The sequence below is a fragment of the Camelus dromedarius genome, chromosome 1 (genome assembly GCF_036321535.1).
Source record: "Camelus dromedarius isolate mCamDro1 chromosome 1, mCamDro1.pat, whole genome shotgun sequence".
Lineage (NCBI taxonomy): Eukaryota > Metazoa > Chordata > Mammalia > Artiodactyla > Camelidae > Camelus > Camelus dromedarius.
In genome coordinates, this window is record NC_087436.1 from 41,981,913 (window position 1) to 42,008,165 (window position 26,253).

The 26,253-nt window shown below is 35.0% G+C and overlaps 1 protein-coding gene across 3 annotated transcripts in view; it reads left to right on the plus strand.

Moving 5' to 3' along the window:
* LOC105089919 (N-deacetylase and N-sulfotransferase 4) overlaps positions 1 to 26,253 on the plus strand; it is a 230,978-nt gene that overhangs the window by 150,218 nt on the left and 54,507 nt on the right. For all 3 annotated transcript variants that reach the window (XM_010981101.3, XM_064478402.1, XM_064478371.1), the window contains exon 6: positions 582 to 710. In XM_010981101.3, coding sequence (XP_010979403.1) covers positions 582 to 710 — 129 coding nt within the window. The remainder of the gene's footprint in view (positions 1 to 581; positions 711 to 26,253) is intronic.

Sequence of the window (26,253 nt, forward strand, 5' to 3'; positions counted from 1 at the left end):
TTTGGAATAAAATTACTTATTGCTTTCTCTGTTGAACATTCAGATTTACAACAGAATTAACCACAGAATATGCCAGAAGCAATCATTAGAAGATTGACTATTACTGTGATTGAAATTTTAATTCAGAGTAATAAAAACAAAACAAAGGTAGCCAGGATGATGAAACTGATTGTTTTGAATCCCAGAACCCGAGGACCATGCAAGACTTCATTTCAGAAGCAAGAAGAGTTAATGGTCTAATACCATGAAAAATGTAATCTTGGAAAATCTCTATATTTGAATTAAATTAACCCTAAGAAGACTTTTATTTTTTACCAATTTTTTAACATACCTCAGCTGGTGGGTAAGATTTATAGAAATGAGTGAAAATGCTTTCAACCTGTATGTCCTATAGCTCTGATTTAGCAACTCCTTTTAATATTTACAGAGTTATACCAACATCAACTCTTGAATACAGTAATATTTTGGCTTTTGCAGCTAAGGAACGCCAACAGAAATGATGTGTAGACTCTGAAGTCATGACACAGTGATGGAGATTTTCATTAAGTCATGTCAATATGCTGCTTTTACTTTTTCCTCAGGTCCTCCCTCGACAGACCTGTGGCTTGTTCACACACACTATTTTCTACAAAGAGTATCCAGGAGGTCCCCAAGAACTGGATAAAAGTATCAGAGGAGGTGAACTTTTCCTCACAATCCTTCTAAACCCAGTAAGTATTCTATTTATGCTTTTTATGATAACATCAGAATTTTCAGTATATGTCTCATTTTGTTTTTATGGTCAACCATTTCACAAGAGTAGTTGGGAAATACTAGAGAGAAATTACACTACCTCTTCAAATTATTCAATTTCCTTATAATCATCAATCAAGAAAAATATAGATTTATTAAGATTCACATGTTGAATATGACATTTAAATATAAGATAACATCTCAATGTTGGCTTTTATTCTTGAATTGTGGTAAAGACATATTAATATACCTTTCTCTAGCCAAAAATTAACATTCACAATATGGCAGTGCATATCTTGTCTATAAGTTGAGTTTGCTTCTTGCTCAGGATATCAGTAGACATCCATATTTCAGCCTCTAAAAATGATGACGGTGCAAAATTGCATCGAAAATACATAGCTGTGCATTACCTTTGTATACTAGGTTCATCTGAGGCCTATTTTTTAAATCTCCATTAATTTTATTTGGAATCAAAGACAGAGAATTTGCACCTTTTTTCTTTCATTGTGCCCTTTCATCTTCCACAGTTTTGCAATTTTATTTACAGTTATATGTAGAAAAGTATAGCAGTGTGGGAACATATCATTAGAAAATGTTGGGATTCTTTCAGCTTTCTGACTGTTTTTCCATAAAGATTTTCATTTCTGAGGTCTTAGAAAGGCCATGTTCTATTTTACACCCCAGTGTGCACAGAAAATATGAAATAGTGGGTTGTATGCTGTGCCCACCTTGTTTAGTGTAAGAAATTTTCATAGTCAGAGAAAATGGTTCATGCTTTAGACAAAACTATAGCTCAGTTGTCTGTGGCAAGGCTCCAGGTACGTTTAAAATGAATAATTTAGATAATTTATGTATGGTATTTTTAATTCCCAAAGAAATTAAATAAAAACCTACATTGTGTAAAGATGAAAACTCATAAATTGGATTGGAGGGGTAAGGAAGTGGGTGCAAAAATGCTTTATCTGACGGTGAGTGATCAACAAATTTCTCCTCAAACTGCAGGGCTATTCAAAACAAGACAAAACAAACAGTCTGTTGTGTTGGGGAGCCACTGAACTGGGGGACAGCTTGAATGCTCTATGATAGCAAAAAACTCTATTTCTCAAAAATTTTTGCTCTCCTTTAAAAACAATCTTGTTGAACTAGACAACCGTCAATTCCTTATGGCTATTCCAATATTTTGTGTATAATTCAAACTCATTGAGACTTAAAAGATGTCAAAAATATTATAAAAATAGTTTTTGGAAACTGAGGTGTACATGTGAATGTCAATGAAAGCAAATGTGGGAAATCTTTCACTTTACACCTTCCCCCACTAACTGAGAATTTGATCTCCACAAAGGCAAGGGTCACATCTTCATACCATTTTCACTCTGGGGCTACACTCCTGACCCCAAATCTGCTCTGGTCACCTCCTCAAGGGATGGGGATAAGCATCAGAACACTGATGATGGCCTCTCCTAAATCTCTTGCCCCCAGATCTAATTGCTACTGATGTTTATTACCTGGATGCCCGTCTGACTACTTGTCATTAAAGAGATGGGAGTATAATTCAGTACTCCTTATAAAGCATCACTCAGATTAATTGTTGGTCCTTTATATAAGATGGAAGACTATTTGGCATTTCTATCTTTGGCACTTGTGGTGAACTAACAAAACAATTCTAACCTCACTTTAAAAGCTTAACATTGTCACACAGTTTTATTTGAATTACAGGAGGAATAGAAGGGTGGAAGAGGGGAGTTTTCAGGAGACTTCTAGTATCCAATCACAAACTGCACTTACTGTGTTATTGTGAATTGATGGTGATCTCAAAGTAGGATTTATGAGTAAAGGAGAGAGACCCAGAGAGACACAGCAGAAAGAGAAACGCTAGAGATGGTCAATAGTGTAGACAATGTAGGGCATCCTATGTATGGTGATGAAGCCTGGATTAGGCAAATATTGGTCCACAAAGATATGGGAGTAAGAAATAATGTTGCTCAAAACATGAATGGTATAGTTATAGGCAGTCTAGGTAGATGCTACTCAGCTCTCTAGGGAGACAGGCAGCAGGCAGCATCTGACAGAACCCAGGTCCAAGTAGGGCTTGGTTCTAGAGCTGCATAAGCAGAAGTTACCAGATGTATTAGTCAGGGTCCTCCAGAGAAACAGAACCAATAGGATGATGGGGGAGACATTTATCACAAGGAATTTGCTCATGTGATTATGAAGGTTGACAAGTCACAAGATCTACAAGCTGGAGACCCAGGAAAGCTGGTAGTGTAGTTCCAGTCCAAAAGCCAGCAGGATTGAGAGCCAGGAAGAGTCAATGTTTAGTTTAAGATTGATGGCAGGAAAAAAAAAAATGTCAGTGTCCCATTTCAAAGTCAATCCAGGCAGAAGGAGTTCCTTTGTACTTACAGGAAGGTGAGACTTTTTCTTCTATTCAGGCCTTCAACTGATTGGATGAGGCCCATCCACAAGGGAGGGCAACCTGCTTTACTTAGTTGACCAATTCAGTTATTAATCTCATCCAAAAGCATCCTCATAGAAACACCCAGAATAATCTTTGAGCAAATATCTGCATAACCTGTGGTCCAGTCAAGTCAACACAGAAGCTTAACCATCACACCAAATGAGGTGCTTAAGGTGGGAAGCAGACTGAAAGTGAGTGAAATAAAATGGGGAACACAAGAAGAGGGGAGAAAATTATGAATGAAGAAAAGATAATATAAGCATGGAATTTTTTTCATGCCTGTGTCTTATTATAAGTAGAGAGGCACCATAGATGATGGGCTATGATCAAACTTCACTATTGTGGAGAAAAGAAGCTGCTTGATTAATTACTATTTCAAGTTAGATGGTTCCAGCAAGTCTCGCAAAGAAGAAGCCTGTAAGAATGGAAGGAGGAAAGAAGAAAACAGACAGAAAAATAATGCTGATACCCCCAGCCTTTTCCTCTGATCTATTTTTTTTTCTCCAACCATCACTTAATTCTTTGTCAGAGTGATGAGTATCTCCTTGTTCGTTCACCAAAACCGTGCTGAAGAAAAATATCTGTAAATTCATTGACGTGACACTATGTTATCAACATGAGTTAATTAATAAGCTAACTCTAAAGAATATTTGTATTCTAACAGAGCCAGTTCCAAAAGGAGAGGTTTAGGATTACATTATTTAGGTATCAAAGTCCCTTAAGGAAATATAATTTAAGTAGAAATCACCCAGCGAGAATGACCGCCTCTTCTACCTACTGCTCTAACTGATTCTAAATGTGGAAAACTGATTTTGTGAGGGCTTATAAGTAGGATAAGTGATCCCTAGTGTTAGCATAAACTCTAAAGGTTTAAACCCAATCTAACTTCATTTCATTTTTTTGATATGACCTATATTTTCACATCTCAGAAATACTGTAGACATCATATATTATGACATCTCTCTTACATGGTGATTTTCTCTGTGGATGTGTAAGTGATCTATAGATTTTCGTCCTTGGTATTGGATTTTAGTATGTTAATGAATGGATGAAAAGGGATATATATAGCATGACATAAAGCTGACAGTGATGGTAAATACACCAGATGATCATCTTAATAGCCAGTTTTACTTAGCACATTGGAATGATAGACTAAATCCAACAAGATGAAACTTAACAGGGAGTAATAAAAAGCCCCAGAATTACTTTCAAAGAAAACAGTGGTATAATTCTGGCAATACATAAGGATAAATGTTCTATAAATATAGATTGAATCTGCTAGAAAATTGTATGCACTGCATCATGACTTATTCAGCTCTTTATCGTTGAAGTTGTCTAAACTGAAGTTTTGTAGGAATGTGGAATCTATTACTTTTAGTTTCTCATCTAATGCTAAGACTATGTGATTCTGTTCTTATCCAGTTTGTCATGGGGTATATCTCTTCCATTGTGAAACATAAAAAATATGAAGTAGGTTTAATTTTACATGTCATAAACTGGCATTATATATTTAGTTATACTCTGTGATTGTAAGATCAGAGGGAAAAAGAGTAATGGTAACATAACAACATGTATAAAAATTAAAAATTACACAAAATGGATAGATATTCAGTGGTGAATGTATTCAGGGAAGTAGGGGAGAAAAAAATGTCTCTCATCAGTAGCTGAAAGAGGTTTTATTTCAAGATTTGGTGGACAGTTTTGAACTGATTGGTAGTTTCCAGATTCATTTGTATGTAAGCATCCTGTGAGGCTAATAAAAGCTGGGAAAGGTACATGAGGGAAGGTCCTGGAATCTCCCTCTCAGGGGTACTTTAAAGTAGAATCAATAACTATATAGCTCTTTCTCATCGCCTTGGGAGTTCATCTGCCTAAAGAAAGGGGACTGCATTAAATAACCTTGAAAAGTTCCACTTTCTTTTTCTGGTTTATAACTTTCACAACTCTGCTCAGTAGTCAAAAAGGCACAAAACACACCAAGACCAGCATCACTTCTTTTCCTGTCCAGCTTTAAATGTAGAAATTCACATTATTTTGTGCTGCCCACCTCAGAATAGACCTGTATCCTTTCTGTGCTCAAAAGTCTCTTATATTTTTTCTTTATGAATTTACAACAGTTAATTTTTCCATTTAATTCTGACTCCAGCTGCTATCCTGTTCTCATAGTTTTATACATTTTAAAAATATCGTTATTTTCTAATATAACATAAAACAAAAAAATGCAAATTGGAATATATTTTTACATCTTAACTCACATATGAATTCCTGTTACTGCTGCATATTAGATCTTTTGATTCAGCAAACTGCAAGAAATGGGGTTTCTTGATTTCCTTAGATACCTACTTGTTTTGCCCAAATTAATCTAACAATTGAAAATTATATAATGTGAGGACTGTTTGAATGGCATTTCATAAGAATAGCTAGACATCTGTCCACTCAACATTCAGATAACCTCCTCTTATTTTTCTTAGATTCTATCATGACCACATCACATACTGATATTTTCCTGCACTGTTCCCCACTTGTCGAACACTAACATGTATTTCCCTGGTGCAGAATCCTACCTGTATTTTCAATAGAATCTTTGCACAGACAGGAAGAAATATAATTTAATCATGTATGAGGTGAAACAGCTTATACCAGGTAACCCACCATCATTCAAGTCAAGACACTACCCTATAAAATATGTAGCAACTGACAACAGAAAAGAAAGTCTGGAGTCTTATCAGATGGTGTCACTAGTAACTATAAAAGCTTGATGTGAATATGCCTTACTGGATTTATTTTTTTTTCTGACTTACGTTAATCTTGTGCTACACAAAGAACAGTATGAAAATAGAATTTTCTGGATTTTCTTGACAGATATATTTAAAGAAGCTTTGATTCTAAAACACTTTAAAATGGCAGTCTGCTGGAGCCAGGAAATCTATTACACTGTCCGAAGTTCAGAGCAGTGCCTAGAGTCACTAACCTTTGTCTGTTCTTTGGCTTGTTGCAAATTCAGATGAATAAAAAATATGTGCCTGAAAGAGCGGTGTACTTGAAACTGACAGTAGAGTATAACGGACCTGCAGTGATACACTTCTCCATGTGCTGTCTTCTGAACTTTCATACACCTAGGCTGGCTAATGAGCTTTCCTTCTTCGTGTATATCAGTCTCCAAGTTCATGGAATCTAATAGCAGGTGCAGTACGTTATGGATTAGTGCTGGCTCTTCAGACAGATTAGAGAAAAGGCAGCTGCTAGGTGTAGAACATCAACACAAAATAACCTGAACCAAACTTTTTATTTTTATTGCTGAAATAATACTGAAGTAGATATGTAAAATAATTCACAGAAACGTATTTTATGTGCAGTGCAACAAAATAAAATGCAAGCATCCCACATCTTTTTTTTAGAACAGATTGTGAACAATTACAGGTTACCCATATACAAGGCTCCAAGTATTCTTTAATGATTTTGATGTTGATTTCCTGTAAATGCTGTGCTTTATAGAAAATTGTGACAATCAGATAATATTTTATGTAGAACAAAGCAAATATATATTCCATCAAAATATACTTCTTTATAAAATAATATATTAATAGTTCTAACTCAGGGTCACAGGAACTGACACATGTTCCAACATGTTTATTTTAAAAAACATGATAAACTTCTAACTGCTCTACTGTAGCGCAGTGTGCCTTTTATCCGGGCAGGACTTCGAATCAATTAGTGTTACTGGGAGCTCTGAGGCTTAGGGCCTAGGAGCACGGCCACCAACTGTGAGAAGAATGGATCCCTGTAGAGTGTATAGATTGTGGGAAATTCTGTTTCCACTCACTGAAAGACCTACAGTCATCTCTTTTTTCTTTTCCTTTATCTTTTTTTTTTTTTTAACTTTTCTTAAAGATTTGCAAGACTAACCTTTACAAAAGAATGTGAATCACCACTTCTGCAGTGATTCGCTCACAGCAGGGATGTTGTAGAATCTGGAGTCAGCTGAGATCCATGGCCTCACCTCAGATGATATTATTTTTTTTCTGTCCACACTGAAAATCAGGACCAGAGTTTGTATAAGAATTCAAAGAACGTGGAGAAAATTTTGCTTTTTTTCTGATTTGGGCGTAGTGCGGGTTTTAATTTTCCAGTCGGATTTATTTAGCAATGGGTAGCTCAGAATGTAAAGCACACCACCAGAAAGAAGAGAATAATATTTTTGTCTCCCAAACCTGAACTCTGTCTTCTCATCAAATAAGAGGAAGGTTGCTAGTATTGTGTAGACATGGATCTTTTTAATGTAGTGGTTGCTACGGATCCTGATGGAATACAATTTACATTCTGATATATTTCTAGATCATGAACAAATCCATCAAATTGCATTGTTTTCTTTCAATTTTGTTTTCCTAGAAAAATAAACGAAAGCAACAATATTTTATTGGGGAGGTCTATTTCATTTTGTGTAACTGGCTAATTTAGTTTTCCCAAAGCATGTTATGAAAGGTAGTGGAATAGCTCTTTAGCATAAATAAAGTTTCAACAGCAAAAATATACAGCCTCCTATTTATTTAGATGTTAGTCAATAGATAAACCTTTTTTTTTTACTTTGAGGCTTGCAATATATAAATATTAGGTGCATATGCCTAACCTCTCTGAATTAGTGTTTATATAACTTAGTCAGTTGGTGAGATAGTAGGAAAGGAGGTGGGTTCTGTAGAAGCCCACAAAATTAATATTAAAAATGTGTGCTTTTTTTGGTGTGTGAGTTTTTACCCCACCATGGAGTTCAAAATATTGGTTTTAGTCTCTCTTTCACAAATTATGTAACACTTAGTATTTCAATACACCTTTTTTTCTTCTCCTTGATACTTATTTATTTTTAATTTTAAAGTACAGTGAAGTAGAAAGACCATTTTGGATCACTTTATTTCATTTTGTTTATTCCTACTTCATTCTCCTCTGGCTGCTCCTCAGCAGTAGATATTGTGAAAGTAAAAGTATGAGCTCTTTTCCAAAATATGTTGATGTTTTCGTATGTTTGTGTTTCAGGAAACCCAATTATTTTGTCTTAGTTTTTCCATTAGTGGTTTGATAAGGAGTATTTATATAAATACTAAACTTGCTGGTATCCACTGAAGAGAGAAAAAGAAAAAGCCTTATCATTTCCATCTATATGGTGTTATCAGCAGATGTCCAAAGGGTTCTGTCACTCAAGTGAGCTTGAGTTGATATTTATCTATTAAATTTTTCTTTGAGATTCATAAAATTTATGTAAAAATTATTGATAAAATTAATTGGGAGTCTGGCACTTAATTTATAATGAATTGTTAGAATGCCTTCAGTTGCTTAGAGTGCAAAACCTCCACTACTATTTGTATCTCAATCATTTCATTTCTTTGTTTATTTGATTTTTTTTCAATGAGATCTTCCTGATGTGTTCACTATAAAGTAGTTCTATTGTGTGGATGTTCATGTGTGCAGATGACTCTGTCACGGAACTTGTGGGAATCCTGTCCAGGGAAGTTGCTCTTTGAGCTGAGTTGCAGGGATTCACCAGACAAATGAGGTAGATGGTGGGGATGGGGAGTTGGGGTTTGCAGTGGGAGATGGCGGAGATGTAGAACGTTACAGAGGGTGTATGATCATGGCAAGTTGGGGAATTGTCAATGTTTGGGTTTCGCAGGAGTACAGAATGAAGATAAAGTCGTAAGCGTAAAATAATAAAAGTTTTTGTATGACATGTTGACAGTTTGAATACTATTACTCTTTTGAAGAGGGAAGAAATTTAAGCAATGGAGTGATTGAATCAAATAATTATTTGTAGTTCTAGCTGACAATTCAGGGCTTTTGTACACATTCCTTATGCTTACAGTATTTTTGCATTCCCACTACTCCCCCCTTAACCTCATTATTTACCCTCAGATTTTACATCTAATTTCTCTTCCTCACCTGAGCCTCCTCACAGGTTTAGGTCCACTTTCACTGTTATAGGTACACGTAGAGCTACATGCATAATACTGTTCACAGTGGTATCTTTGTGTTTGGTGAGTGTTATCTTCCTCACCTGCAACATATGCACCCCCAGGAAGGCAGTACTGGCTCAAGAGGTACTTGTTGAATCAGACAGTAAATAAAAATTATGACATCAGATCTGTATGTGTCCACCACATGCTGTTTCCCATGAGTTGATAAAGTTGTATTAGAAAGGAGTCAAGGATGGAAAGAAAGAAGAAAGAAAATGGAAAGCCCTTTCCTCCTCTTTTGTAATATTAAATGGGTGGCAGGAATGTAACTATTTTCTAGTAACTAAACTCAGAAATTATTATTTTATTTTATTTCTCCTGACTATATAAATACTGAAGAACAAGTAATATAATTTCCTTATGCTTCAGAATTTCTTGGTCTATAAAAGGGAGAAAATAATATTGCTTCCCTTACTATTTTGCACTGATAGCATGAGATGTGGCAAAAAGCAAGGGCTTTGATTTTTCAGAGAAAATAAATAATTTGGGTACATTTCTTATTTGCAAAAGGAGAAGTATATATCATTTTTATTATCAAATGATATTTGAGGTGTGTCAGCAACCCATAAACTCTGGGTTTATTTACAGTTTGAATTCTGCTTGATTGTTTCTCCTGGCTAGAACACATAAATCATGGGATAAAGACATTCTCCTTTACAAGGTGTTTATTTCATTATAGGTTTTGCTTCTGAAAACATTCTTGGTTGTGTTACTTTATTATGCTTTCTGAGCTATTTTTAAATGATAAAATTCCTGTCATTATTCTTTATTTCAGTGAAAAATTGAGTCATCAAATGCAGAGCTTGCTTGGTCGGTCAAGACTGCTTTTTGAATTTGATTTTGTTGTCTACCAAGGTACCTCAGCTGTTCCGCCAACAGTTTTTGTTTCTGTTGTTAGTGTTGCTGATTTTTAGGCCTTTTAAAAAATTATTAATAGAGCAGTTTGCTGGAAACACGAGGTCCATACTTGGTGCTACTTTATAGTCAACACGGACCACTGTGCTCAAATGAAGAAGAAGTAGAAGTACAGCCATCTCCATGTCCAGTCCATGAAATTAATGATATGGAAAATGGAAGACCTTCCCAAATGAAACATAATTACAGATAATTTAGATGAATGAATTGAACTTATTAAACATAAAAAAATTCAACCCCACAAGCCAAATAGAAAACCCTAGGCTGGATTTCATTACATGTCACTAGAGGGGAACCACTCTTCCTGTCTATCAGCATTGATCCTATAGATGTGTCTCCACTGAACTTCACACCTAACAGAACAGTCAGTGTTCAATTACGTCTCTGTGATAACATTAACTAGAGATTTAAGAGTAAAGAAAAGGTCATGTTTGGGGGAGCAGAGAGTTCTTGGGGACTGCCAGCCTCCTTTAGCACTATATGAAAATTACTAGCTTAAACAATGTAAAAGACAAGATTTCAAGCATGAAGTGGTTCCCTGATTTATAGTTGTCACTTTTAACACAATTTAAGGTATCCAATAATGCCGTTTAGAGTATAAAGTATAAGTGGCAGAATTTTGCTCTTTCTTGAAGCTGTTATTATATCCACTTAAACTCTCTCTCACACACAGGTACACATTCAAATCAATCGTGAATAAAAGATGTGACTTGAAAATTGCCATTCTCCTGCAATTTCCTTTCAGAAGTCCATTCTGTAGTTCACTTAAACAACTTGCTCGAGCAATCAAATCTATATGGGCAGAGCTTTCTGCATGGGCTGAGATGTTATGCTCATAAACACAAAGATTTTAGGAATTATGAGCTATTTAAAGAAATAAGAAAAGAAACTTTAAACACATCACATTGCCCTAAATTGGAATCACCTTTTATCCCATCTTTTGCTGAATGCATCTTAAAAATCTATATGCTATAGCTTATAATGATTGCTGAATCTTCAGTCATTTAGATTTTGGAAAAGAAGCCCATCCGTACAAGCACAGTGATAGTGACTTACAGTGGAAGGAGTCGTTGGCTCAATGACCATGGTTCTGGAAAAGACTTTCTAGAGAGCAGACAAACTCCCAGTAATGTCAGAAGACATTCTTTTTACAGGTTTATGCTTGCAGTAGGTCTGATTATATATCTGTTGAATAACTAATCCATCAATAAGTACTGTTAACTCTACTTTCAAAGTATGTTTCAATTAGTGCTTTTCTCTCCATCTCCACAGCCAGCCTGCCAGACAATAGCTGCATTCTCTCTCCCCCAGAGAACTGCTACCATTCTGGCCACAAAGACTCCATTATCCCCAGAGCAGTCAGAATGTTATTGTTAAATGCAAAATAGAGTGTGTCATGGCCATTCTTAAAGCCCTCCAAAGACATCTCACTTAATCTCAGAATAAAATTCAAACTCCGGTCTGTGACCTGGCCCTCTGCTTGGCTTCTCTGCTTGACCAGGTTCCACTCTGACCGCACCATGCTTTTCCACACAGCCCTTCCGACAAGCCGAGATTGTTTGCCCCCCAGGGCTTTTGCATTACCATCACTTTGCTTGGAATGAGCTGCTTCCAGGAATTTGTAAGCCTTGATTTCTTCTCCCTTTTATGTCTCAGATCAGAAGTCACCACCTCTGAGAGTGGTTGTCTGACCTTTTTCCAGTCATTCTCTTGCACTTTTCTGTCTTATCTGTTCCTGGCATTTTCCACTCTCCAGAGCTCCTCTCTTGATTTATTGCTCACCATATGTCTCCCTTCCCCAATTATGTTCCCCACCCTCACACACCAATGATCCACTCCACAGTAGCCCAATGAGCCCAGCAGCGTTTATGTTGGGGTGGCGGGTGCAGGGATGATATGTGTGGCATCGAAATCACTAAACCATTTGATGGCTAATCACTGTTTATTCCTGGGTACATATCTTTGTGAGCTCTGGAAGTGATCTTTAGCTAAAGATTTAAAGTGTTAATGTGCCAATGAAAGCAGTTCTGTATATTTGATCATTGTTTGTTTATATATTTTGGCCCACAGAGGTAATTTTCCAATTGTTACGGGAAACAATCTACATACCTGAAGTGTTTTATAATATTTATTATGCAAATTTGACTTAGAGTAATATTTTGTTTTACCTTACCTAATAACTGGTTAGATTAATAGCTGCTTAAAATTACAAGAGGTTATGGAGTGATCGTATCTTAAGAAACACAGATCTAAATCTGGAATATGAGGGTAAAATCTACAAAATCCCTGTGATATCCAAGCCATCTTCAATATTCACTCAAGTGTTGACACCCCCCCCATTATTTTTAGTGTAATAAAGCTCTTTGTTCTAATTATAGTGCCTAGTACTTATTCAACATCAACTATATTTAAAATTCTAAATGCTTTACATGCATTAACTCATTTAATCCTCCCAACAACAATATAGTGAGGATTTTATTATTATCCCCATTTTCTGAATGAAGAAATTATCCAGAGACTTAGCTAATTAATCCAATATCATGCAGATAGATAGCAGCGGGGCTACAATTCAAACTCAGGAGGTCAGGTTCCAAAGCCCCACTCTTTGAGCAGTCCATCGCACCATCTCTCCAAATCAGGCTGTTCAAAATAGTAACATAATTTGGGAAAAAAATTGATCCTGTTGAGGGAGAGTGATTTAACAGCAACAACTACTCTATCAACTTCCAAGACTGAATACATTTATGTAATTGCAGATATATCTGTATCTATCTATCTATCTATCTATCTATCTATCTATCTATCTAGATACATACCTTTCAGGATTCCATGCTCCTCTCAGAGCTGTAGGCTCCTTGATTCATTCAGTAAGCACCTATTAAGTATGATTAGTGTGCCAGAGATATAAAAAAAATCATGAGTGCAGTCCTCACAGACTGGTGGGAAAAATAAACATACAACAGAAAATTGGGATACAGTTTAATGAGGGCTGTCACCAAGGCATGGAAATACAGAAGAGGAGAGATTGGCACTGAGTGAAAGCATCAGAAAAGTCTACAAGGACAATGCGACATTTGCCGAACAGAATATATCGAGTTTTGACTGTCATGGAAGGGGAAGGGTGTTTCACACCATGAGGAAGCTAATGAGCTAATGAGCTGGAGGCATATAAAGAAAAGAGTATGGAAAGAATCAGTAACAAAAAGAGGGAAGGATAAGGGTGATGGGAGAGAAGGAGACGGACAGAGGGCTGGGGGCTGCACTGTGAAAATTTTTATGGGTTATTCGTAGGGGCGCTTAGGTGAGTGATGTGATACTCAGGTTTAGAGAGAATGCTAATATTCTTATTTCTTAACATTCAAACTATTCCATCAAAATAGTGACTTTCCTTGAAAAAGGATAGTTGTTTGGGTTTTTTTTTTTTTTTTTTTTATCAGATTGTGGATTTGCTAGAACTAAACAAAAACAAAAACAAAAACCAAAACAAAAAACCCTGTCCTCATCTCAAGGAGCATAGGAGTAAATCTTGTTAGTTCTTTGTTCTCGAGTAAGATAGGGTTATAAGAGACCAACAGTATATGTCCTCCTTTCTTCCTAGGCTGTCTTTGCGAAATGAACAACCTTAGGACTTCTGAAAATTAGTCTTTTTGAATTGATTTTAAAGCTGAGTAACAAATAGAAATACTGCAATTTTGGATCCAGTCTTTGTGTTTTTTTCCCCTTTTCCTTTCTTTTCTTCTGTCTTATCTCCTTCCTCCCTCTATCCTCTCCCTTCCCCTTCTCCTGCTGCTGTCTTTAATTAACAGCTGCAGCTCATTACTTCTAGAATTATTATATTATTAGACCACAAAAAAGTAGTAATTATACACTATCCACTGACAATGTCACTTATAATGATAAAAATAATAGACTCCGATTAACAACCAATGAAGTAGACTTTAAAATGAACTCATATTCAGAAAAACACACAGGCTTTATACTACTTTATCTAGTGTCTTTAATGAAATGTTTTCTGTGTTAAAGGAAAACAGAAAGAAATCTGTTCTTAAGATTGTCACTACCCAAGAAAAAAACAACTTTTTATCTTATAACTTTAAAGATGAAAAGGAGGGCTGTAATTCTTTGCACATTTTGACTGTTAAATAGGTAATTATAAAAGAGAAGTGAATTTAATTTCTTGTGTATGTGTATATACATATGTATATTTATAGTTTAACTTCTAATTTGACTTATTAACCTCATTGCATCCTATCTGGTGTCACTTGGGGGTAAGTAGTGAGCCATTAAGAAATAAAACCAAATTCAAGAACATCTGGTCCACTGGCCCCATTATGGCATTAACTATTCTTTCAAGGTTCTCTCTTGGGAATCTGACAGCCTTGTGGTTTTGTTCTTAGAAGGTTGAGCAGAGGCCACCTATTCATGATTGCTGGAGAACTCCTGAGAGCAGAGGGAGGCTAGTGAGAACATTTGCCTTCAGGAGTTATCTTACCATGTCACTGGAGGACTTTGCTTTTAGGGTTCATATCTAGCACTTTTGTTAAACAATATGTTATATTCATTTTGTTCTTCACTTTAAAAAATTCATAAGGATAGTGCCAATTTAATATTTTAAGAGCAAACAAGGATCAGATCAACATCTATAGTAAAGGAGAAATTACAGGACAGACATAAAAAAATGCCCCTATCTTCACCTGCCACTGTCTGCATCCAAGTTAACCTATTGTCTGTCTGGCAGCGATGCCAGGAGGGAGCAGGAACTTGATGAAACATTAAAGGGAAACAAGCAGTTGTTCTTGCCTTTCAAAAGTTAGTGATTAAAAACATTAACTGGAAATTCAAGTCCTCCCCATCTCAATTTCCTGCTACCTCAGCTTTCAGATGAACTGCAAAATTCAATTTAGGCTGGTACCATGATTGTTGAAGTTTCAAGGAAATCTAGAAAAAAAAGGTACTAATTCTGAAAGAATGATTGTTACCTTATTAAAAAAAACAAAATGTTCCTCATAGTTTACACACAATCTCCAGCTGGCATTTAAAGGTTATTAAATTGTGTTTGCTGTTTCTCTTGTATGGGTGGTGAGAAGTAAGGAATTCCCTCTAACATAGTGGTTACAGTCTGTTTAGATATACACCTTCTCCATAAAGATGATTTTGAGCAAGTATACACAAAATATTTATAAATATTTACTTATAAATGAAATTTATTCCTATGCATTACTATATAATACACTGAGATCTAAAATAGATATAAATAGAATTATAATATATTTCTGGAAATGGGTTTTATTAAACTTCCTGAGGTTCTTACATTCTGGGCACCACTGCAGTAGTAGACTGAAAAGCTGATTAAGAAGCAGAAATGTATTTTAAATGTGTGGAAGAAATTTCATCTGTTATTGAAATCTGTTTTTTAAAAACAAAAGAAATAGGTAATGACAGTGATCTCATTCTATCCCACCCAAGTTCATTTTTTCTATAGGCCAGTGTTTCTCAAAGTATAAAAGGTAAACTTACTAGAATCATCTGAATCAGAATTTTGAAGTCTGGCTATTTACGAGTAGCATAGTCAATCTTTCAAGGAATGTTATTGTACGTACTAAAATTTGAAAAGCACTACTACAGGTGAAAATAATCAGTTTTGAGGGGGGGAGTAGTGCTTTTTGTTTTGAAAATTTCTGGAAAATTATAATTCTAACATAGGTAACTTGGGATCAGAAATGTTAATCAATAAAATTCACAGATTCCAAATTAGCCATCTGAGTTTAGAAGTGTCATAAGGAATTAAGATCACAGCATCCATATTTAACATACAGTAAGTTTTAATGAAATGATACCAAAAGATATGAGTTAATTATTATTTTTGAATAATTATGTGTTTATTGTTCTTTCCTTGGCTCATGACTCCGTGGTCAAAAATTGGATGTAGGTTACATTATATGAGCTCAAAAATGTATTAATGCTCCTAAAGAACTTACACTGTAATATTATGGAGAAAGTCAGATTCGGTAGTCATGTCTTTTGATAAAACGTTGTAAATTTCCATTTGAGTAAGATATAGATATGTTGCATCCACTCTTCTCTTGGACTTTTACTCATAAAAGTAAATTACTTTTAAGTGGGCTGGATATATAACAATTTATACTCATAATGCCTACATTGGCTGTATAAATAGAAACAACTCATTTTATATGACAATGAGTTAATTTATTATTTTGACAGTAATGACCTCAATGGTGAAACAAACACACTAATTCTTGCCCAAAAGAATGGATTCAGGTATATTATTCTGTCTACAATTTAATCTGAATGCACAAACATTTCCTGAGAGAATTTTAACCACTTCTGAAGGAACATCTAGCAGTCATCTTTGAGAAAAGGTGGGATGACAAGTATTCTTGTTAAGCTTCTTGATTTTATTGAGAGATTAATTCTACCACCTTGCTCCCTGCCCTCCATCCTTTATACCTGTTCATGGACCTGGCTTGTGGTTTAACTGCCAATATGAAAGAGTTGCACTGCAAGTACTTCAGAAAGTGTCATTTCAAATTCATTCTGACACAATACCCATCAAATACCTATATTTGGGGTGAAAGATTTAAAGCCTATGAAGTCTTACCATTTTTCCACATGTTCTTAACATCTACTTGAGAATTGGAGCAGATACGAAGAGAGCTGTGTTCCCAGGTCTTTCACATCACGAACAAGGCAGCTCACTGCCATCATCCTAATAATGAATGTTCTTCAACTAAATTGTGTGTTTGTGTTGCCGTAGGCTTTCTAAGAAGCGGCTCTGTTGACCTCATTATTTATTGCATTGATAGTGCCATTTTTTGAGGATCTTAAAAGAAATTCCTGACAAAACGTAGTATCAGAGATAGTTATTCTTCTGAAAATTGGTCTTCTTTATTTTTTTATAAAATGATGATTTCCATAGCCGACTCGTTTCCCCTTTTCACTATTAGAAAGCTTAGAGCCAAATTTATGTTCCACTGACAGCAGGTTATTTTTATAAACATGTTTATTAGACTGTGCCTGGCAACATCTAAGCTTGTAAACATTTTCCTCTTTCTCACCTACCTTTAGTTTATGTTGTACATTCATCTAAGTTCTTTTTATACCCTTTCTGGAACTAGGTAAATGATAGTACTAGAAAGATAGCTAAAATCATGAAAAGACACAGGGGATATAAAAATAATTTTAGAGTATTGTAATAATTCCATACTTATTCTAATAAATTTGATGATAAAAAATACGTCAGGAAACCATGGAAGGGTGTTTTAAAAACTTCACTAACTAGAAATTTAGTAGAAACTACAATAAGGTTACAAAGAAAATAATGTCTAACAGCCACATTAGTTTTATAAATTTTTCTCCATTTTTCTATGGAAGAACCACAAGTGTTATGGAGGTATGTGGTAAGAAAGGTCTCTGTGATGAGGTGATGATCGGCAGGGAGCAAGGTGAACTGAAGCAGTTGTTAATGTGGACGCCTCATGGAAGAGTGCTCCTGACAGAGAGGCCAGCAAACGCACAGATCCTGGGGCAGAACTTGGTCAGCATGTCTAAGAAATAGAGCTCCCCGGTGGTTGAGGCACAGGGAGCCAAAGAAGTGATTGGAGATAAAATCAGCAAAGTAACAGGACCCATTCATGCAATGCCTTGCAGGCCATGAAAAGAGTTTGCATTGTACTCTTTATATTTTTATAAGTATATTTTTACATTTTTATAAGGACTTTGTATTTATATATATATAGACTGTGAGTCATTGGAAGGTTTTGAATAGGAGGTCTAATACAGTCAGATTATGTTTTAAAATGAAGAGTCTGAGGTCAGCAAGTGTGGAGCAAAGATACCAACTGAGAGGATATCACAAGGCAGAAATGTAATGCTTGGACTAAGGTGGAAATAGTGGAGATAGTGAGAAATAGTTGAGTATAGAATATATTTTCATTGGTGATGGATTAGATGTGAAATGTGGAGGAAAGAATAATCAATGATGACCGAAGTGGTTTAGCTTAAAGAAGCAGATGGATGGAAGCACATTTACTAAGATGGGGATATTGAGAGAAGAGTCAGTCCGGGGAAAGTGCTGTCAACAGTACATTTATTGATAAGTTGATTTTGAGATATACTTTCGGCATTCAAACCATTGTTTGTTATTTGGCTACCTAAGTCTGCAGCTCAGAACTCTGTTAACAGTGAGATATATTGGCATCAAGATGGCATATAAAGTTACAGGATTGAGTAATGTATCTACAGAATGAAAAAATAGATTCAATAACATGCAAAATTCTTTCTCATACTTAGGAATCATATCCAGACTGCTATGTCTTACTAGTAATTGCGAGGAAAATCTCATTTTCTCTAGTTCAAAAAACCAGCCACTACACACACACATACACACACACACACACACACAAGCCACCCCCTTGAATGACTGTCATTATATTGAAATATGATGATGTTTTAGGGTCTCTTCTTTCTTCTAATAGAAATGTTCATTTCCTGAAATGGCAATTCTGAGAAATTAAGGACATGGATGATTGAGATGAGCTTTCCATTTTTGCTCACATACTAAAGTTTATGCCTCATTGGATACCTTTAATTTTTCCCCTATTTCTTCACCAAGCTTTCGAGTGGGTCTGAAGAGAAAGTGCTCTGACATATTTAAGGCGTCCTCAGACAAAATCTGTACCTATGATTGTATCTCTTCAGTGTCTACAAGGTCTCATAGTATCTTTTTTCCAGCTCATCTTTCTTGCTCCTTTGCCATTTTGGACGATAAAAACCCAGCTCATAAATGTTTAACGGACAAGATAAGCTAATAAATACAGCTCTAAATATCATCCCCTTACAATAGTCTAAGAATTATCTGTCCTGGAATAATTCCTTATGCCAACCAAGAAGAGCTCTCTATAAAGCCAAGCTGTTTAAGTCAAAATTTGAAATAAAATCTACATTTCAAATGAGATAATAGCAACTCTTCTGGCATTTTAATGATACATCTTGCAACTCATCTCAGTAACCTTATAATTTCATATTAATGCAGAAGATTTTCTTTACTAATGAGTAAGGATTTGCCCAAGGAAATTGGTCATATCTTAATCTATACATTCTTGAATGGCCATTGAATTCATCTAAATTAGAAATTTAGATTTCAAGTAAGTCTTGGCAGTTGAGATTTTTTAAGCCTCTAATCCTGATGCCATGTCAGCTTAAATGTAATGAATTACCTAACAACCTCTCCATCCTCAATATGCTTTATTCACAGTCATCATAATGATTAAGGGCAAACATTAAATTTTTGTATTATCATGGCTGTTGTTTATTTTTCATTGAAAGGTATACCTGAATAGGAGGAGGGAATTTTTTGATAAGTGAATGTTGAAAATAATAATAAATATTCTTCAATTATAAGGTTTGGGTCAAATCAAAATACTATTTTGGTTAGGATATTGGCAGAGGCATGATACTGAGGTAATAGAATAAGAACTGGTACATTCCAAGCATTATATTTTGTAACATACTTTTTTGTAAAAATTTCCTTTATTTTTAAATGTAATACTATCAGAACATATTCCATATCAGTTAAAAAATTTTTAAAATATATTATTTCAATCCGTGGTTCACTTTCTTTACCATAATTGTGAAAATTAAAAAAAAACTCTGTTTAATCAAAAATGCTTCAGAATAGTAAAAGTACAAGCTTACAAGCATTAATTTATTGGTCTAAGAAAAAAGACTTGAAAGTTTACTGTTGATGTGTTTATGTGTTACTATGTTCCTTGACTTTGCTCTTTTTTTCTGATAGAGTAGAGAGAAATATCTAACCTCAGATAACAAAAATAGTCATCTAAATTCAAATATAATTAATAACTGAACCTGCACAGTGTCCTGCAGCTGCTAGTCTATAAAATGACTGCATATCACACAGAATGGGAGGACCAAGCATTTTATAGTTAACAAATTCTACATAATTACAGAGGAGGTTGGCGTAGTGTTTTTACTGCCCCAGAAGGGGAGAAAGCCTCACCAGAATGTAATTCAGCAGAGTTGACTTTAAATGTTTAAAATTACGTATTTTTCTGATAACAAAGGCAATAAATGCATGCTTACTGAGGAAAACGTGAAAAATAAAGGAAAATAAAACAAGACAAAATTCATCTACATCCTGCCATATTTAACATTTTAAAGTACCTCAAAGTCCTTTTAAAATATGCATTGCCATAGAATTATACAGTTTCTATCCCATTCCCATTTGTTTAACTTAGTATTATAACCTGAGGATTTTCCCCTGACATCAGAATTATTTAAATGTTTCTGCTATAGGCTAAAAATGTGACTTGGGCATTGTTTACTTGATCATGCTCCTGCTGCTGTGTATCTCCTACCAGTGTTTCTCCTTTAATTCACCTTCCACACACCTGCCAGAGATACATCTCATGTTAAACAAAAATCTTTTCAAGTCCTCATGCCTCTCAAAATTATTTAATGCTTCTCCTTGAAGTCCACACCTCTGAGCACAGATGCGTATCTCTTCTCCATCTGAATCTAGCCAGCGTTGCTCGCCCACCTTTGCACAGATTGTAACATCCAGCAATGTTGATGTTGGCTGCTTCCCAAGAGCCACTTTTTTTCCTCATGCCTGTAGAATAGAGTCTGTGTTCTTCCCATCCCCACATTTGCCTTCTTTGCTTAACTTTTCCCCTTTCCACTCAGTTTAGGTACCACAGCCTCTTGGAAATTCCCTGACCACCCCACTCCAGGGTTGAGTTTGGTGCTTCCCCTCTCTAAGCTCCTGTAATAGTTTGTACAGACTTCTGAGTACCTATCATCACATATTAAAACCCCCTTTTCACTTGTCTGTTCAGCTCGTGTATGCAATGACTCTAGTCTTGACAGACAGGCTTAATTGTGAAAAATAAATGCCCCAGAGTCTCTTCAGAAGACCTGGAGTCCTAGATATGTTTGAGTGCTAGTTGATTGGATGCTTACCTGTAGTCCAGACAAAGGCTAGATTTATACGTATAATACATATCCTCCAAGTTTAAAGTCAGAAGGTCTAAAACAAGATAGATAAAGAATATTATTTTATTCTGCTTCACTACATGTGGCGAAAACTTAATTATTTTACAGATATTGTATCTGTGGCCCCATGTGAAATTGACTGACTTAGGGAACAAAATTGGTTAACCACATCCATTTGTTTATATCATGGAAGTTTTAAGATTACATTTATAGCGAAAGGTATGTTACTAAAGAATGCATATCTGTAGAATAATCTCCCCCAAATATCCCCTTTCATAACAAGAAATGCTGCTAGAGGTGATAACATGATAGAAAAATTACAGTACAAACATTAAAGTCAAAGGGACTTTTATCATCCAACTTCAGATATGTGATTAAATCTGTTTCTTCCTAACTCAAGCTTTTCTGCACAATTTTTCTTCCTAAATATGATTGTGTAAGTCTATCTTTCTTTCCAATCCCTCTCCCTCATTTTCCTTCTTAATACAGAGTTCCTAAATGAAGCAAAATATCAGGGTGTGTGGGGACTAATACTTTTCAGCTTCATATTTTATTGTTAATTATGTTATGACTCATAGAAAAATTGATCCCAAGGTTCATAATTTTTCTTTTTCTAATTTCTTCTGTTCAAAAGCTGCCTTTCCACCACTTCCTCATTAATATAAACCAATAGTGGTCCTTGTTTGAAAGCACTTCATCAGAATTAGCCTCAAGTGAGTCAGCTAATGCAAGAAATAGTAATAAATGAACATGTGTCAACAAGAGGGCTGTTGAGCAAAAAATTCAGTTACCTTCTAGCACAGACTACAGGATAATTTATTAAAGTGTCAGAAGCAAACCTTCAAGGTAAAAAATAGCTCATACAGAATTCTCTGATTACCCAAAATGAATCTTTAATGTAAGTAAAAGGTGAAGAACAGAATTGCAACTGTGCTGTTCACCATTCAAAATTAATTGGAAAATCGTTGATCCGAAAATACCATATACTCTAAAAGTGATTATATAGTGAATAAAATTAATTCCAAGGATTGTTTACACATAGGAGAGCTCCAAAATGAGTGTTAATTACCATTTGCAAGTGCTTTGAATGATAAACGTTATTTTTTTAAAAAAAATGCACAAAAGCAGCTAAACAGAGGAAAACAAAGAGAAAGTCATGAAAACAAAAAACTTATCTTTTGTATCTCAGTTTTACTAGTTCTTCGCAGTTTTTTGTAACTTACACTTTAAAAGGCATTCTTAATCTAAGGTAAAGTCAAATAAAGCTCTTTCTCTCCACTTACAAGGACATTCTGATTAAAAAGTCAGATTAAGTCCTCTCTGTGAGTAGCTGGTAAGTTGATAAGAAGTCCCTATTAACACATCACAGAGAGGTTGAATTTGTGTGTGCTACACAATGGCTTTAAGGAGAAGCTAAATATTATCTGTATATTTCTATCCAGGATGAATAGCTCACTTAACAAGCTTTATTATCACAAATTAGCAATGAAGTGGTCCAGGGATGCATAATTTAGGAATTTTATAGGGTACTACATTAATTAGGTTGAAGCTATACATGTACCACAGACTGATCTGTAAGAGGTGGAAAAAAAGAAATAATTTCCACCATACCACTATATTTTGGGCAGGGTGGATGAAGAAAGAAACTGACTTCAAACAAATTATTAGAGCCTTTTTTGTTTGTTTGTTTGTTTGTTTGTTCATTTGTTTTCCATTTTCAACCTGGGTTGATAGTGTAGGTAGTGTAGCTTTAAGAATATGTTGAAATTTTAACTCTACAACCTATTACCAAAGAGTGAAAATGTTCCTTTTTGGGTTTGTTTCAGTCTTTAATTAACTGTTAATTATATGGATGGCCAAGAATAGCAGAGTCTCAAAACTGATTATTTGAAAATTTCTTTAATACATGTGTGGCCTACAGTAATTAGTAAAGGGAATAGTACATGTAATACCTATCAGTCCACTTGGAATTGTATGTATTTAATATTATTGCTATTCATATTTTATATCTTGTTCCTTATTTAAAAACAATCTCCAGAAGTCACCAAAATGGTGCACATTCTTTTTGTCCAATATCTCAGAATTATCAACATAGTTATTCTAAAATTTTCTTTTAACATTCATCTATTGCTAGCATCTATGTAACAAAGCAGTTGGATAAATATTGTCAAAAGTAGGTTTGAAATACACAGACATTTCTTTTTTTAATATGTATTTGTATGATCTTTAAGCAATCTGGTATCACATGCACATAAAGTAAACATGTATGTATCACTGATACTAAAATTTTCTTGTTAGATGAGATTACTAATGAAAGTAATGGCAATAACTTATACAACTCTAGAATGATTAAACAATAAAATTCTGTGAAATTTCCTGTTTTTACACTTTGGTTATCACCCTACCGTTTCATATTCCTTTATATTTTAGATAATTATTAATGTGTTAGTTGATGAGAGGAAAAATAGATGAGAAGTATGTGATTTGCATAGCAATAAAAACTTATTTCATCTGAGTGAGAAATAGGAATTGTTAAAAGTATTCCTACTCAGATATAATTCGTATGGAAATGTATAACTTTTTTGTGAATTAGAGGATCTTTTATACTTCCCTCATACTTCTAAATATGCATTAATCAAAGGTTAAATATTTTTATACTTACACCACTAATATTATGAAATACACAGGACATCAGGACTAACTTTTTTTAAAACATGAATATAATAGGAATTATGATGCCAATCCCAAAGAAACCCTAAACTAAACCTTGAAGAATCTTATTTTATTCCATTAGTACCTGTCTTTGATATCTGTAACTTAAGTGAAAATTCCTCTAGGTGTCAATAATCTAGAGATTTCCAGCTCCTGGAGAGTTAAGATAGAAACCAAAGTTCAGATCGCAAGTGTTTCGAGTTTGAAGATAGTGCTTGTGCTGCCTTTTCTTTATTTCTTTTTTGTGTTTCTTTATAATAAAACAATGCATATTTCAGGTTTCTGTTCTGGCTTGTGAAGAGTTTGGAAGTCACCACTCCATCCTAACAACAAAAACTGAACAAACTGAAAAATCCACAACTCTTCTTAGGTCAGAGAAGTGAGGTCACAGGGCAAACTGCTACACCCAAAATCATGACTTAATGGAACAGAAACCACCAGTCTAACCAGTGGCCAGGTATTAAAACCTGATCTATAATTTATAAGCTGCTGGAGGCTCAGTCGGGACGAGTCTGAGAATCCAACAGGGGGACCCAGTGTTAGGGGAGTCCCTACACTTTTATGAGTTTTACATTCAGAAGCTCATCCAGGAAACTTATTACAAAATAAGCCACAGGGATGTAACATACAGCATGAGGAAGACGGTTAATAAACTGTAATAACCTTGTATGGGGACAAATGGTTACTAGACTTAGCATGGTGATCATTTCATAATGTATGCAAAAGTCAAATCACTATATACTACACCTAGAACTAACATAACATTGAACATCAACTACATTTCAGTAATGATTTTGTTTTTAAAGAGTGAATATCTGAGAAAACTCCTCTTGCGCTTCCAGCAGGGGGAAGGATAAAGGACATTTTGAAATACCCCATAGCACTCCGTTTTTCTTAACAAGGTCTTTCCACAGGAGAAACTGTTTAGCCAAAGCCTAACTGACCTGGGAAAATAAAAATGCCCAGCTCCAGGCCCTCTAGCCATTCTGTCCTACCTGAGTGACAAAGGTGACTGAGAAGCCCTTGAGAAAATCACTGTCTAAGGCATAGGCTCACCATAAGAGTGAGACCTAATCGTAGGACTGTAGAGTCCTTTACTTCTGCCCACACCTCACAATCACATCAATAAAGGCCTATTTACAGTGACTTTTTATCCAGTACATCATGTCAGGCTATCAAGATAAAAATTAAAGGCATATTAAAGGATAAAAAAAAAAACACAGTTTGAAAAGACAAAGCAAGCATCAGAACTAAACTCAGATAAGACAGAGATGTTGGAATTCACAGACCAAGATTTTTAGCACAATTATGATTATTAATATAAGGGCTCTGATAGAGAAGGTATACAGCATGCAAGAAGAGACGGGCAATGTAAACAGAGAGATGGAAGTTCAAAGAACCAAAAGAGAAATGCTAGAGATCAAAAACACTAACAGAATGCTCTTATTTGTAATCTGGATATGGCTGAAGAAGAATCTCTGAGGCTGATGGATATCACAATTAAAAAAAACTCCAAACCTAAAAAACAATGAGAAAAAAAGACCAGGGAAAAAAGAAAAAAAACAGGATATCCAAGAACTGAGACAACTAATAAAAGTATAATATACATGTAATAGGAATATGAGAAGGAGAAGGAAGAGAAAAAGGAAAGAAATAGTTAAAGCGATAATGAATGAGAATTTCTGCAAATTGGACATCAGACACCAAACCATAGAACCAGGAATCTGAGAAAACACCATGTAAGATAAATGCCAGAAAACAAAAAACAAAAAACTACACTGAAGCATGTCATGTTAAAAATCAAAGATAAGGGAAAAATCCTGAAAGAATCCAGAGGGAAAAAGACACCTTATCTATACAGAAGCAAAAATAAGAATTACATCCAACTTCTCCATAGAAACCATGCAAACAAGAAGAGAATAAAGTGAAACAGACCCATAGATACAGATAACAAACTGGTGGTTGCCAGGGAGAACTAGGGAGTGAAGAATGGATAAAATAGGGGAAGTGATTAAGTTCATAAGCTTTCAATTATGAAATAAATAAGTCATGGAGATGTATTATACAGAATAGGGAATGTAGTCAACAGTATTATAACAACTTTGTAGAGTGACAATGGTAACTAGATTTATCATGATGATCACTTTGTAATATTTATAAATATAAGATCACTATGTTGTACACCTGTAAATAACATAATGTTTTAGGTCAATTATACTTTGATAAGTAGAAAAAGATAGAAGAGAATAGAGTAAAATATTTCAAGTGTTGAGAGAAAAAAATCCACCAACCTAGAACTCTATACCCTGTGAAACGATCCTTCAAAGTGAAGATGAAATGAAGACTTTCTCAGACAAAAATTGAGGGAATTTATTGCCAGTTGACCTGCCTGCAAGAAAAATG